This window comes from Nesoenas mayeri (genome assembly GCF_963082525.1).
Source record: "Nesoenas mayeri genome assembly, chromosome: 7".
In the NCBI taxonomy this organism is placed as follows: Eukaryota; Metazoa; Chordata; class Aves; order Columbiformes; family Columbidae; genus Nesoenas; species Nesoenas mayeri.
In genome coordinates, this window is record NC_137551.1 from 10,608,466 (window position 1) to 10,624,273 (window position 15,808).

The window sequence follows — 15,808 nt, forward strand, 5'->3', positions numbered from 1 at the left end:
TGATGTTCTGTTTCACCTTTAGTTCTGCAAATGCACTGCTCCTACTGAGAAAACCCTACAGTTACTACTCTTCTGTGCTTCCTACCTGTGCAAAAGTTCTCCAACAGCACAATAAATGACAGGTCAAACACACATTAAAAACTCTCTCCATCAGTAATTAAAGTCTTGTTACTGTGTAACAGACCTTGCTACATGGAGGGATGACTTTCCATAATTTTACCAGCACAGTTATCATTGAAATGAAAATCCTTGCTTGCAGCATTCCTTTTAAAGGACTTAATGAAAAATTTCCAATGTCATTTCACAGGACTGTACAACAGACACACCTCAAATAAAAACAGTATTTGTGATTGGTTTGATTGCATGAACTATTCTGGCAGTAGCATCACAATGGTCTATTTTTATTACAGGTTGATTTTTACTATAGAAAGTTCCATCGCTATGAAACTAATGCTTGCAACATTGATTTCCATGGTGCTGCTTAGAAAGACGCTGCAGAAGAAGAATGTGGATGTCAGGGCATTTTATGTAGCAGCAGCAAGATTCTGCAAGCAGTGAGGGCAGCAGATTTGCTCCAGGTTATTTTGACAATTATACACAATATTCTACCAAAATGAGCAGTACATCCATACGCTGCAATACAATGAGATTTTGAATGGTCAGAATAACACCAAGTAACACTGGGCAGAGAAGTACCGCTCAGTAAGAGTAGCCCAGCAAGTTGCACATCCCGTGGATCATTCTGTCAGCGTGTCGTATAACAGTTTTGAAAGTAGGAAATTAAATCTTAAATAAAAAGACCTAACCCAGACCAACAAAGCAAGCCAGGAAATTGAACAAAGTCTGATACTCTTCTCTCAGCTCTCCCACTATGGCAAGGTTTTACTCACAACTAGGATCATTTTGTAGTCCTCCCAAAAGAAGACACACTGATATGCCTTAATGAAGTAGTGACAGAGAACAGTTTCTCTTTAGAATTGTGAACATTCATCAACCACTTCCTTAATTCTCCAGCACAAGATCAGCTCATCAAAGAGCGATTCTAATTGCAATGGAGAACATGAGCCCTGAAAGAGCATATTGAAAGGGACAGGAATAAACATCTTTATTTACAAATATTCAGGTAATGCTAACATTCTGTATTAAAGAGATTTAAAACCTGAGAAAAGTCATTTCTGTGGCTACAACATGGATTTTCAACACAGATATTTTATTTTCTTAGTAGTCTTTATAAAGGCAATACTTATCTTCACGTTAGCAAATAAATCAATTTTAAAAAAAAATCCTACTAGGTCAAGAAGAATTGTCCAGCTGGTCATGCTTTTCTGCTTTCAACAATACTGAGCAAAGGATCTCTGTCCACGAGACTGTCAGCTCAGATCCCAGGGCATTCAGAATAGTTTCATAAAGTTTTACTTCTGAGAGGAGACATTGTGGAAGCAATTGTTCAGCCAGCCAACTACTGTCACTTCCATGAATATGAATAAGCTCCAATATAGGACACTGAGCTTTGGAAAATGTAAGAAGATCCAATTGTTCAGAGTTAATCTTTGCCAATAAATCAACGCGTCATTATTTAGAGACTTTTATTTTCCTCTGGTGTCTGGCTATGTGGGTGGAGTTTTGTTTTAAAGTCCCCTTCTTCCCATTTTCACAATTTTTTTCATACTGCCTTGCTTTCAGAGCAGCAGGAGGAATCCCATTGTTAATGGGATTAGGCCCTCGAAAACGTGTATATTGCTGTTCCTCCTGAATGTGCATGATATTAACTAGCACCTATTCTGCAGGAAAAAAAAAAAAAAAAAAAGATAGTAGAAGAAATTGTTCAGAGATCACGAAAATTAACATTTGGTGTAGTTTTGTAGCCATAATTTGCATGTACACAACTTAAACATAAATACATATGGATTAATGCAAATTTTCATAGAGGGAAAGATTTGCTCTGTGCTCGGTAAAACTAAGGGTAAGGCTGGTGATGAATCATTTTTTTAAAATATTCTAGTCTGAGTATATAAATAGCTCTCTGTTTCTAGAATAATTACTACAGAAAAACACAGCTTCTGAAATAACCTAGGCCGTAATTAACCTTGGCTTCATTAAATCACAAATAGTATCTTTTTAAAGTCTTATTTGTAAAGGCAAGACGATTAATTTAAACGTTTCCCTTTGCAAAAATCTAATTGATATGATTTACCTACGTAGCTGCTTGTCAGATCTCCTAAATTCTGGGAAGGTTTTCAGCTGGTGACTCGGCTACCTCACCCCAGCCACCCGGAGGGACCCCCACTCTCACGGAGGGCCATGCTGACGCCGCCGGCCGCCCCAGCTTTGCCTCCTCTCGGGGAGTGCGGGGGCAGATGCGTAGGGAGAGGTGCAGACCTGCGCCCCGTCACCTCTCGCAGCCGTTCCGGCAAGCGTCCAGTCCTCCTGCCCGGCCCCTTGGCGCCGCACGCCCCCCGCCTCCGGGCGGGACACCCTCGGCTGCCCTGCCCGCCGCATCCACGCGTGGGCCCTGCTGGGTGAACGGGGGCGGCAGTAGGGCCTGGCCTTCCCTCCTCAGCGGCGGACAGAGGGGGACCTTGCGGATCCAGGAGCGACTTGAAGCCCCTCCTGCCCTGTCGCCCCTCTTCAGCTGCCCCCCAGCTGGGCTGCCCCGCGCGGCTGGGCAGGGCTGGACACGGCGCCGCAGCCGCCGCACCGCGCCGTCCCTCCCCTTTCCTTGTGAGACAGCGCCAACCCCCGACCGAATAAAAGTTTCCAGCCGAGCGCCAGGACAGATCCGGGCTGCCACTGGTGCTGAAACATCCTCCTCGCCAATGGACCGGACCGGGCCGGGCCGGGACGCTCTCAGCCCCGTCCCGTCCCCCAGCCCACCGTGGGTGCCGCCCCGGGGCGCTCACCTTCCTGCACCGCATGGAAGGGGTTGTTGGCCTCTATGAGCTTGATGGAATAAGTGATTTTCTCACTCTGAAGGATGTCGTCATTGAGGTTCAGATCCGACACCGCCTGCTTGAACACCTCGTCGTCCTTGGCAGCATTGCCTTCAAAAATGGCACCTGCGGGGAGGAAGGTGGCAGAGGGTGAGGAGGGCTCGGCCTGCCCGCTTGTCGCCCCAGAACCCCCACTCTGCCCTGGGCCATGCAAAGCTCGAGCTGGCTCACACGGTGCCAGACAGGGCAGCTCCGGGGACACCAGGTGCCCGTGAGGCTGTGACCCACACATGGGCGGCTGCCACTGGCTGCACTCCCTTGTCCCAGGCACCGGGAAGTGCAACCCTCCTGCCGACCGCTTCTGCTCCACCGGCATTTAAGGAGCCGTAAGCCGGAGCCACGCCGGGGTGTGGGACTCACTTTGCCAGCGGTGGGAAAGGGAGCCGGCTCGGGAATGTAACCAACTTTTTGCTCACTTTGCCATTCCCTGGGTTGCTGCTACCTTTCGGGCAGTACTTTCATTGAAGCTCATGTGCACACAAGAACGTGAAGCCAGGATTTGTGTCCAGTAACCTGGAAGCTTTAATTTCACTGTCCTGTTTATGCAGCTAACGTGAAAACATCTGGCGATGTGTGTTACGTAAGATCCCCTCTCGACGGAGTGCGTGTGTGTGCCCACGCCAGGCTACTGCCCCGCTCTGCGCAGCGGTAGGAGATCTTCAGTGCTGGCAACACAACGAGCAAAAAATCCGTTATCCCCCAGCCTCGGAAAGTCCTGCTGATTCACAGTGTGCGTGCCTGTGGCTGGAGCCTCCGTGCACTGCCCGTGTGAAATCACAGCTCAACACACACCCAACAGCTCTCCTCTCCCGCCTACCGGACCGCTATTTCTGCTACGAGTTAGTTAGCAAACACCACTCGGGCTGAAGTTCGTGCGGGGAGAAGCCGAGGTGACACCCTCTACCCGCAGGAGCAGCGGGGCCAAGAGGGAAAGGCGCGGAGGCTGTTTCGCCCCCCACCCCGCGGCCGAGGCACTTGCCCAAGGCAGCCCCACCGCCTCCCTGTCTCCCCGCGGGGCTGGCCCCGGTGTCACCAGCGTCTGCCCAGCCCTGGGGAGCGTCCCTGGGCCGGAGTCCCCGCTGCGGTCAGGGCTGACCCGTCTCCTTAATGGCTCCGCAATGCTGTTTGCCTTGGCTGCGCCCCCAGGCTCCGGAGGCGAGTGGCGCCGACCGGAGCCGCCTCCGCCGGCCCCGGAGCCTCCGCCGCACGGGGCTGCCGCCCCTACCGAGAAACTTGTTACAGGGCTCGTCCCCGTCTCCCCTTCTTCGCCCCGGGTTGACATGGGACTTTCCTCCCGCCTCCGTGGAGCCTCCCGTCGCCAGGATCGCTCCCGCCCCGGCCCTCTCCTTTTTTTGATCTCCCATCCTCTCCAAAAGGCTGGTGCGAATTACGGCTTTTCATTTCTCGGCCGTACTCCTATCTCCTCCTCTGTCATCCTCCACAAGTGATTCTCTCTCCTCTCTCCGCCTCTAAATATCCTCATTTTCGTTCCTGCTGGTACCTTTCAACACCAGCCAAAAGGTGACTGCAGAGCCTCGCTTTTGCTTGCCAGGCTTCCCACGGACATCACCATGCCTTGCTCCCAGAAGCCATAAAAGTTCACATCAGCCTTTCCTTTGCCTCTTATTCATCCTCTCTTCCTCCCACTGCTGATCCAGCCTCCTTGCTGCCCAGGGGTTTTAATGAGATCTTATTCAAAGCACAACAGTTGCGCGCACAGACACACACATATACAGAGCCACTGCAAATCTCGGCTTTCTAACCCCTTCCCAGCTAAGTTCCCTCCCCCCTATTCCGGCTCGACTGACACCTGCTACAGCAGGAGATGGAAAGCAGGGGATTATTTCCCCGAAAGTTTTCCCTATGAGCACGTTCCGATTATCCCTGTCTCCTGCTCCGATGCGGGGGGGCGGTTGTTTGTTTTCCGTGGCGAGGAGGCGCGGGGGCGCCGGGGAATTCGGGGAGGGGGGGGGGGAGAGAAAGCCTTTCCACGCAAACAGGTCCAAGCAGAGGCTCCCCAGCCACATGGGAGACCGCAGCGGCGGCCTCGGCGGGTCCGCCGCCCCGCACCCGCTCCCGGTCCCGCAGCCCGGCCCGGCGCACAGCCGGCATTTCGCCCCTAACTTTACACTCGGGTGGAATATTCAGCTGGTCTTCTCCCTTCCCTCCTCCTGTCTCTCCACGGAGTTGGGTTCAACCGCTGCCTGTGACACTACCGCGGCTAGACGAGACTCTGCCTTGATTTATTTATCTACCGCGTCCCTCTCCGCCCGCCCGTTCCATCTCTTACCAATGTGGATGATGGAGTCCGCCCGCACCGAAACGCACTGAAATATCCAGGGGAAAAGCCAGAGCATCAACACTTCCATTTCCAGCCTCTCGCACAGCACATCAGCCCGTGTTTGGTGGAGAGACAGACAAGGGAAGAGAAGAAAAAAAGACGCAAGGGCAGGTGTTGCAAGGCAGCGGACGCGAGGGGGGGAGATACCCAGACACCCCCCCTTCGAAAAAAAATCCCAAATTCCCCAGCACCCCAAGAATTTTCCAAGATTGGGGAAAACGTGCGATGGCAAAAAAAAAAAAAAAAAAAAAAAAAAGGCAAAAAACTGGAGCTAAAAAAGCACGGAGGTAGATCCCGGGTTGGCAGGCGGCGCGGCGGAGCCTCCAGCGCTCGGTGTGTGCCGGGGCGCCGGCAGACCGCGAACTGCGGAGCGGCCCCCCCGCCGCCGCCGCCGTCGCCCGCCCCCCGCGCCACGTGACTGCGGAGCCTGAGCGCTCGGTGCCGCCGGGGCACGGCTCGGCGGCGGGGAGCGGGCAGCGGGGCGCCCGGGCACAGGGCAGCTCGCAGCCCCGCGAGGAAGCGGGATGGCTGCGCGAGAACAGGGAAATTAATTGCAATTGAATGTATTTAGACATATCCAGAATTATATACATCTCTCATATATATAATGTATGTATAGCTCCGAGGGCGAAAGGGGTAGGGAGGCGACGCTCCAAGCGCAGGGAGCAGAGGAGGGGGCGAGTGGAGGCGGTTCGGCGGCTCCTCGATGGCCGGCTCAGGCTCCTCCGCGGGGCTGCAGCCCCTGCCCTGCATTGCGCGGCCTCCCGCAGCCCCCGGGTGCGGCCCGGCACTACGCGGCGTGGCGGGATGCCCCCGAGGTAAGGGAGCCGGGGCGCCGGGCTGCGCCCGCTGCCGCTCGCCCAACTTGGGCGACCGGGGGCGGCACGCCGAGGTGGGGGGAATGCCCCTTCCTCCTCCCACATGCTCGGCCCCGGGACATGATTCGCGTTTAACGAGCGAAATAGAAATGCGAGGTTTTTACCCCGCGCTGGGGGTGAGGGGGTGGGGGAGAAAAGTGGTACAGCAGAACCGCTTCTTGTTTTGTTTTGTTCTAGCTTTCAATGAAATCTAATTCATAAATTGGACATGCTCAGGCTCAGAAGACTAATTCATCCCCTAAAACAAACGCATCAGTGATTGCAGGCACCCAAACGTGACAAGCGTCTGAATATGCCAAGGATCCAGAGAAAACAAATCCATTCAGGAGCCCGAAACGTAATTAAAACTACTGCCAAGAAAATGAGTTGAGAGCAGGATGTTACCAAGATTAAGTTGCTGTGGAGCTGAGGCACGGACCGCTATAGCGATACATAGAGATAATGTCAGCGTTTGGGTAACGAGAAGCAGAGCGATTCTCAGAGGTGGCCGTCTCGCAAGTTCAAGTCTAGTCAGAGAGCGCTGTGGCAACATCCTGCTCCAGGGGAACGCGGGAGCCCAAAGCCTCAGCGAGGGAAGGAGGCTCAGGCTTGGTCCCAGGGCTCTGCCCACAGCAAGGAAAACGGTCCCTTTCCCGCTGTCGTGACACCAGCACTGCCATGTCAATCCAGCACAGTTTTTATAACCATCACCTGCACATGCACTACTAAATTCTCCAGATACTTAGCACTGTTTGCTCGTGTGAGAAATGGGTGTAATGTATTTACTTAATATAGAAAAATGTTTTTTTTTAATGCAGTAATGCGGAGCACAGTACACCAAAACCCACCTAATGCTAAGGAGCAGCAAATACAGATAAGCTTTACAATGGCTGAGGAGGCAGAAGAGTGAGGGAACACAGTCGAGATGAAGCAGAGTGAATGGGAAGGAAGCTGAAATGGAAATGATATGAACGAGAATCCCTGTTGATCCACATGCGTCAACATCTTCCTATTCAGTGGTATTTACAAGAACAGCTTTTGAACAAAGAAAAGCGTGGCTAAATAAAACAAGATACACTTTTTAAAAATAAATCAATTGTTAACTACACTTACAGTCCCTGTCTTAAATATGCAATTTCATACTGATCAATGCAGAATGATATATACTATACACTGTATTTCACATAATAAAAACACTTAATCCAGATAATTGGCTTCTGGGACAAAGATCAATATAAATGTTCCTTATTTGACTACGTTAGCAAGTCAAAATTAATTCTCATTTACATTTGCTTCAAATCAATATGCACTTAGTGACTTACACAGGCTCTTTAAAAAGTTAAGCACCTATATTGACCACAGTCATATATATGTCAGTAACAAGTACATGTGTGGGAATAGGAGAGGGGGCAAGTGTTACCACATAACCAATCTCTGACTGCCATAGAGGAAAGGAGGTTAAATTTATTTGTGTTTGAAAAGTGCTTTGGCATCCTAGCCTGAAACCTGTAGAAATATGCAGCTATTAACCCCGCAATTTATGCAGGCACCCAAACACCCATCAGTCACACCCCAGGCATTTGGAAGGAAGCTTGCCTCTGAAGTTTGTACAGTTTGTACCTCAGCTGGGATGCCTCTGGCTGCTATTTTAATAACAGTAAAGTAGTAATATAAAAATATTAAAAATCCAAGCTCAGTCAATTGGACAAGTTACAAAATTTCCTGTGAAATCCATGAGTAAATACTCTGCATGCATGAAACGGGAGACGGGAACAGACAGGAGCCCAGAATACTGTAAAACAGACCAAGTGAAACAGGCCCCCAAAAGGGCAGAAGGCTATTTGTCACAGCCAGAGGACAACAACAGATGAGGAAAATGCCTAGAAGAAATCCCAAATGTCATAAAACCTGATTTGTAACATGCAAAGGGCAACAACACCTGAATGGATCCACTACACCAAAGAGAAGAACTGCAACTTCAGTAGCATCTCTGCAAGATGGAGAGTTGCAGCATCAAAACTTCATTGTTTCTGGTTTCAAACCTGATTTAAGTCAGGCTGCATTACCTTTTCTTTCCCATTATCTGCATTATCTTATTTTTCTCCTTCCCTTCCACTCCTTAAAAGAAAAAAACAACAACAACAACAAAACCACAAAACCAAAACAACAACAACACCACAAAACCAAAGCAACAACAAAAAAAACACCAAACAAACTTCAACTTTGGCTTGGTTTTCATTGCACTTAGCACTTCCGCTATTATTTCCTTCCTTCCTTCCCAAAAAGCCATCGATGTTGCATTTCTAAGCACAGTATAAATGAGAGAGCTCATTTCTATTCTGCCATTCATTGTTCATGATCGGAAGAGCGCTGACATTTTGTGGTGGGTGTACATTGTTTAGATGCAGCCATTGGCACTAAAAAGCTAATCTATTTGCCAACATTTGCATATTAAGAATGTTATAAGTTGCCATGATCGTCCATCATCATTGTGTAGGGGACAACTCATTACACATCATTTTATAAGGTACCATTGGATTTATAATACCAGTCGAAGAATGACATCTTACTAGAAATGTGCAAGGTAAACATCCAACTTAAGTGACAGTCACTATTCAAAGTTCAGCTCCGTAGCAACAGATGCAATTCTACGCACATCCCTAACAGCTCTATTACCCTTGCAAACCACTGTGGTGATTTTGAGCTAACCTATCATGAGCTATTGCTCTGCTTATTTCTGTTGTCAGAAAGAACGTGGTATGAAACCTGTACCAAATGGGTTTCGCTATCACAAGAGAACAGCTTGAGTAAGGCTCAAAAAACTACATTGCAATTAGAAATATAGAATATTCTAGAAAGGTGAGCTGAAAGGCTTGTGCAGTGCCACACTCAGAGCCTTGTGCCCAGGGCTTTGTCTCCTTGTGCTGCCACATCAAGAACTAGGAACATTTTGACAGACATTGCCAGAAGAACTAGGGATTCAGGATATGCCTGGATCTGGAAAGCCACCCCATGTTTACCGAGCATTTACAAAGTCTTCATAAGCAGGAGCTCTGCAAGACCAGAACACTGAGACTTTTATCATATCCTAACCTGTGCTCAGAACAAATTGAGTGCTTTAAGATTCAGCATTTGTCCTGTCTTCTCCTAACTTCCACCCATTTACTATAGCTAAGCTGAGGCTTCCTCACATAAAATTGGGACAATGTTAAGTGCTTAAAACAGTGTGAGAAGCACTGGAGGGAAATTACGGTTCTTATTTAGGAAGGGGAAGAAGAGAAAAGAGACTCAACAGTCTGGGTAGCTTAGACAGGGGAAATAATCTTCTCCAAAGAGAAGAAACTCTTTAGAGTTTTCTCAAGAATCTTTATTTCTAGGAAGGGGAGAGGGGTGGTGGTGATTCTCTAGTCCACCTAACCCACAATGGCTCCCATGCATTCACATCTAGCTAAGGCAAGGGCTAGCCTCTAAAATATGTGTGTATATATGTCTATGTGCTTACATGTAGCAATGATTATTATTCCCTCTGAAAGTGAATGGAACTCCTCCTCTGTGTCAGCTATACAGCTATAAAGACACAGCAAATTATCTCCAATTGTTAGCTGCTCAGTCTATGGAGCTGAAAAAAACAAAAACAGAAAATAACCAAGAATATTCTAAAACCCAACATAGTAACATTCTTCCCCTCCCTCCCCAACAGCCAAGACGCATAAGCCTAACACATACATACACACACACACACACACACACACACAAAAAAGTCAAATTTCTTGCATTTTAGAATAAGAAATTTAACAGTTCTGTTTCTCTTTGGAAATAGTAATGCAAAAAACCTCAGACCTACTATACATTTCTAACCTACTTTATGGATGGTTCCTTTTAAAAAGTCATTTGATTGCCATTCTCCTGTGGTGACAGCCTGAGATATCAGTTGTTTTATTGAAGCTTTCTTTAGCTTATTGGAACTTTCTTTTCTCTTGTCATGGTTGATAGCATAGCATGGTAATGTTCCAGGAGTAAGTGGACTAGAGTCTCTCTGTAAGAAGAGGCTGCTGAACTGTAGAGTTCTTTGTGGGACAGTCAACATTCTTGATTAATTTGTTGTGTGCCTACTAACAATCCAAAACTTTGCTACAGTCAACATTTTATTTGGGTTGACATGCCTTTTAAGATGCCATAAATAAGCCAAACACTATTATTTCCAGATTTTTACCTGATGTAATTCAGCAGAGTACACACAACCTAAATCTGATTTAATTCATCCTTATGTTTGCTTAATTGCATGAGTTCAATATCTTTTGCATTTTGATAAGATTCATATTTACTTCTCTAGTCCTCTGTTTCTATTTTCCTTAAACAGGCATTTTCTTTACAAGAGACAAGGGCCGATATAGGTTTTTCCAGCCTCCAACATTTTCATAGTTGTGTGAATACACTCTTAATGTAGTTTGAGGCAAGCTGTGTTGGTAAATTTAAAAGTGTTGGTAAACTTAATCTCTATCTTGGCATTTATATTTAATAAACACTTTGATTCAGAAGAAACTCAAAAAGAATCTGTTTATTCACAACATTTTAGTACCACAAATAAGTATTTTATGGACAGCTCTAACACACAGATGGCCAAAGAATCCTTCGTCATCACCATTTGGGATACCAGTGTAACTCATAGGTACAGGAAAAACCCTTTCTCCTTCACCACTAAGCAAGTTCTTTGTCGTTACATCCAGTGGACACTGACTGGAAAAGGCTAACTTCTGTAAGCTTGTTTTTCTGAGCAGGGATCTTTTTTCCTTGGAATGGAAGCAATGTAGGCATGGTTGTCATCTTCATTACAGTACAGATACACAAGGATGCAGCTCCCCAAGTAAAAATGTTTGATAATTATTCCTAATTTAATAGTAGCCATATCAAGATAATTTCCAAACTAATTTCACTGGCACTCATCCTGGGGGCGGGAGGGGGGGATTTACACGGTTCTCCACCAAACATAAAATCCTCTCCAGGGCAGCTTCTGCTCCCAGATGTTAAGGCAGACAAGAGACTAGAAAGGATACAGCATCCATCATCCAGTTGGCTATAAAGTTATTCCCAAACACCTTGCGTGCCTCTTATTGATCCACCCACATTGTACACACTGACCAGTCTCATGAGCTGTTCAATGAGCTGCCTGTTACAGATGACGAGACATCTCTAGGACAGCTGTCCTCTGCCATCACAGCAACCCAAAGAGACAAGCAAATCCAAAAAGGAAAACCAAAACAAGGACTCTGCCAGATCGCATTACTCATATAGCCACATAAATACATGCCAACTGATCTCACACTTTCTCGGGTAATCATAGGCCAAGAATGATACCTGCATCATATAGACACATCATAGTGAAAGCATTTCCCAGTACTCCCACTATTATAAATTTTATCAACAATTGACCATAAGAATATGTCCTTGCTTTGCTAGAATTGATTGAAACTGCAGCAGGGGGTATGTCAGCCAGAGGAAAAAGCAAGTTACTAGAGGTTATCCTGCAGTTCACTTCAGTTGGCTGAAGACTCTGGAAAAGTCATATTCTTGCTACTTCTCACTTTACCCATCTAGACAGTAGCAAGACCACTAAAGAGGAAGCTGCTGCACGGTGAAGCAGTTAGCCAGAAAAGTCTGAACACGTACATTTGAAAAGTTTTGCCCTCCAGCCAAGACACGGTAACAGATCTTGTGTTTGTTCCTACTTCACTGCAAACTCCACTGAGAAGTGATGTAAGCAGAAAGATTTTGCTACAAGCCAGGAACATGAACACTTCCCTTTGCTGCACCCCAGGCAAAGAATAGGGACCTTTTCAATTGCACTAACTCCATGCTTCACCATCACTAAATACTGATGCAGTTTGTGTGTGCAGAGTCCTTTAAAAGCCTCACAATGGAAAGTGCTCTAAGTGGAAAGTAGTTTTATCTTTAAGAAAACCTGATATTTCTCAACAGTTCATTCTAAACTGTATTATATTTAATGATTGTCTCACAATGGGACAGTTCTCCCAGCTGGTAAAGTCTCTCTTTTGACTTGCAGTGCTGTGTCATGAAGTGTTTTGGTTTGTTTAGTTTTTTTCCAGTGTGTTTTTACAACATCTACTTTGCAGCCATTTGTACAAACAAGGGCATATTTGCCTTTTCAGTGACTCCATTAGCATTAATGGCAGTCACACACACAGAGCAGAAGAGAATATATTATCTCAGGGATCTGTGTTCTCTTCAGGAAAAAGTTGCCAGTCATGGAGTTCATAATTCATACTCATGTTTCCAGGAAGGGATGAAATGAAGACTTGACAACAGAAACATCAGCTTGACTCTCATTGTACGCCTGACTTTAAAATTTATCCTAGCAAAGCCAACACACACACACATACCAAAAAAACCACAAACAAACAAACAAAACCCAAAACCACAAAACAAACTCAAACCAAAACAACAACAACCCACAAGCCAACCAGTATGGTAAATTATCATGGTATTTCTTAAATTTCCAATTCAAAAAAGGGGATTTTTTTTTTAAAGGCAGTGCAACCTGCAACCCAGCCATTGGAGCAGAGGGACCATGATTCCTGGGCTCCGTTCCCACCACAGTCACCGATTCATTTCATGACTAATTGAGTGGACTGTTGCATGAACATTGTATTCAGTTCTCAATTTAAGGGTGAACAAGAACATCAAGTTCCTTTCCACAGTTACCGCACTCAGTCAGCTGTCCTACTTATGTAGGAGGTGTAGGGGAAACATGGTAGGTTTGGTTTTGGCTGGTCAAATAGTAATTTTAGGCAATTTCAAGTTTGTAAAACACAGAGACTAGAAAATTTTTCTCATATTTAAAATAACTTGAAACAAAAAAATGCTTTTTGTGGTGCTTGGGACCAGTCTATTCCATGTAGCTGAGTCTGGGTGGAAATGTTCAGTATCCAAGATCCATTGCTGGCCTGAGTGACAGGACTTCAGCTGTCTAATAATTTTGGTCTTCCAATTTTTTAACCAGGAGAGTGATGTGGGGGGACAGAGGGGGAAGCAGAAGATAGATAAGAGAAGTTCTAGACACAAGCCCAGCCATAACTACAAGCTCTTAGTTGCATTCCAGTCACTTCTTCAATTCTTCTAGAGTAGGCACCTGAACTAGGTCTCCCACCAGAGAAAGGGGTGTCCTGATGACTAGGTGTTGGGGAAGAAGCGGGGGAAGAATATACACACCTTTTGAGAAAGAGAGGAAAAAAACACCACCTTGAAATATTGGATATGGCCTGGTGAGAAAGGGGGAGAAAAAGAAAAACACACTGCTTCCTAACTCTAGGCTGTAGAGGGTGTTTGTGCCTATGAATGGAGTAGTAGCTTTCTAACTGAGGTTTCCCTGTGTCAAGAAGTTTGTTCATGTCAGGTTGATTTTCTGTGGGCATTTTTTGCTGCTCCCTGAAAAGTGGCTATTTCCATGAATATACCCACCTATAAATACAACCAGGCATTCGCAACCTTCCCAATGGCTTAAGTCACATAAGCCACCTCTTAGTGGTGCCTTGTCCCTTCACCACCTATCTATCCATTTACACAGCCCCAGTTGAAAACATCAGCATATATCATAGATACATTTGCGGTAGTCTTTATACTGTGGCTAGTCAAAATAGGCAATCCGGGACCACATGGCTTTGTAGCCTTCCACATAGCACTGTTGCCATTGTATTATATATTTAAGCCACAGAAAAAACACTAATTAGTTAGAAGCTCCAAAACACTTAAGATCCTGATACACACCACCTGAAAGCACTGGAAAAAATGACCTCTTTTAATTGATTCCTATTACGAATGAACTCAAAACTATTACTCTACATACCTGACTCACAAGTTCTGAGAAAAATAATATAAAGAGGCCCAAACATTTTTTCTGATCTTCTGACAACTCAGAGATATTGCAGTAAAGGGTTTATGCAAAGAGCAGGAAGGATAAAAAACAGGCACCACTTTAAATATCCAGCACTCCATGAGTCACAGGCCCTGTCACAGCATCCTTGCAAAATTTCACTGACCAGCAGTTCCTAAAGCTCCCAGGTTTTCCAGTATCTTCATAATATCATTAAATACAGTCTATCATGCTCCAATCTAAACTGTGCTGCATCATACAGCACTATATTATGCTACAGCTATATACTATCTTGCTGAATGCAAGTCTGCAATTGAAAGAGCTTTGTTTGCTGCAGTGCTGTATTATCACACATGACTATACCAGGCAACATTGATTTTTAAGCAATGGCATTGATTACAACTCTTATTTTAAAAATGCTGGCAGGATACAGCCCTTAGATAAGTACTTTAAGACCAAATTTGAATTGCATTTCCCAGCAGCTCTCCTTTCTTCAGAGACTGTATAATAGAATTACGAGTAAAGCTACTGAGTTCAACACGTATTGAGGATTTACACCAGTATGGTTTCAGTAGTATGAGCTTTTAGCACTTCACACACAACTATAATATGCTTTAGAGGTTTTTTTTAATGCAAAACCTTTTTGTTGTGGTGGTGGTGTGTTCCCCACACACACTAGCTAAGAAAGATGCTTGTTTTCCTGAAACATAAATTTATTAAATTTAATTTGACCTCTTAGAGCATACTTAAGTAGGGATTTCTGCTCCCTGGAAACAGAGACAGATTCTGCACATAGTGCTCTGAGTCATGCAAGAGACTACAAGCAACTAAGCAAACCACTCTTGGGAGAGCACTTTACATTAAATAAATTATACACAGGTGGGGGAAGGGGAAAAAAAAAAATCAACCTCAAACCCAAAGCATATCCATACGTCATTTTAAATGACATACTCAAGGGTCCAAAATCATGACAAAATTTTCATGCTCCTAAGCAGTCCTTCAGATTTATCACCACCATATCATTACTTGACCAGTTTCCCTGGGGTGCTGCTTACCCCATTCCAAAAATAACTGTTAAATACCTCTCCAAGATTTCTATGCAGATTGTGTTTTTGTTCTCATATCCTCAATGGCTCCCAAGTTGGTAAAAATTTCCCAGTTCTCTTACTGCTTTGCCAGCTTAATCCCAATTTGCAAAGTGAATTTCTTGCAATAATCACAAGGACCATACTTTCCCTCTTCTGGCTTCTTCCAGCCAGGTAGGCTGTTGAATGCATCAGTGCCTTCACCTGTGCTACTTTACTGCAGATCCACAAAACCTGTTATCCACATAGCTAAATGCCCTTTTTTCCACATAGTTTGTGGAAAAAGCCCCAGAAAAGTCAGTTTTTACTCTTCTTACCACAAAATCCCTTTTTTCCCCTGTCAGGACTTAGAAACACCAGGAATACAAAAACCTGAAGTGCACACTGACCTTTATGTCTTGTGTTACAATAAAGGAAGATTTGGTTTCTGAGCCTTGTTTGGAGGATTACCTCTAAATTGCTATTAGTCACTTATGGTTTTGATGGACTTAAAATTATGCATATATTATACCTTACTTTCCTCAGTGGTTTGTTCAGAGAGCTTTAACTCCATCACCTGACTCAAGCTCATTAAGTAAGACAGGTTTCCTTCTCAAGAAGCAGATTTACAGCCAGAGTTCAAAGAAATCCAATAGAAACACTGACTG

The 15,808-nt window shown here is 45.4% G+C and overlaps 1 protein-coding gene across 1 annotated transcript in view; it reads right to left on the reverse strand.

The window, feature by feature from the left end:
- Positions 1-5,899, reverse strand: part of GRID1 (glutamate ionotropic receptor delta type subunit 1) — a 524,523-nt gene extending 518,624 nt beyond the window's left edge. The window contains exons 1-2 of the mRNA XM_080347389.1: positions 5,281-5,899; positions 2,901-3,056 (exon numbers count right to left, since the gene is read on the reverse strand). Coding sequence (XP_080203515.1) covers positions 2,901-3,056; positions 5,281-5,359 — 235 coding nt within the window. The 5' untranslated portion in view covers positions 5,360-5,899. The remainder of the gene's footprint in view (positions 1-2,900; positions 3,057-5,280) is intronic.
- Between the last annotated feature and the right edge of the window lie 9,909 nt (positions 5,900-15,808).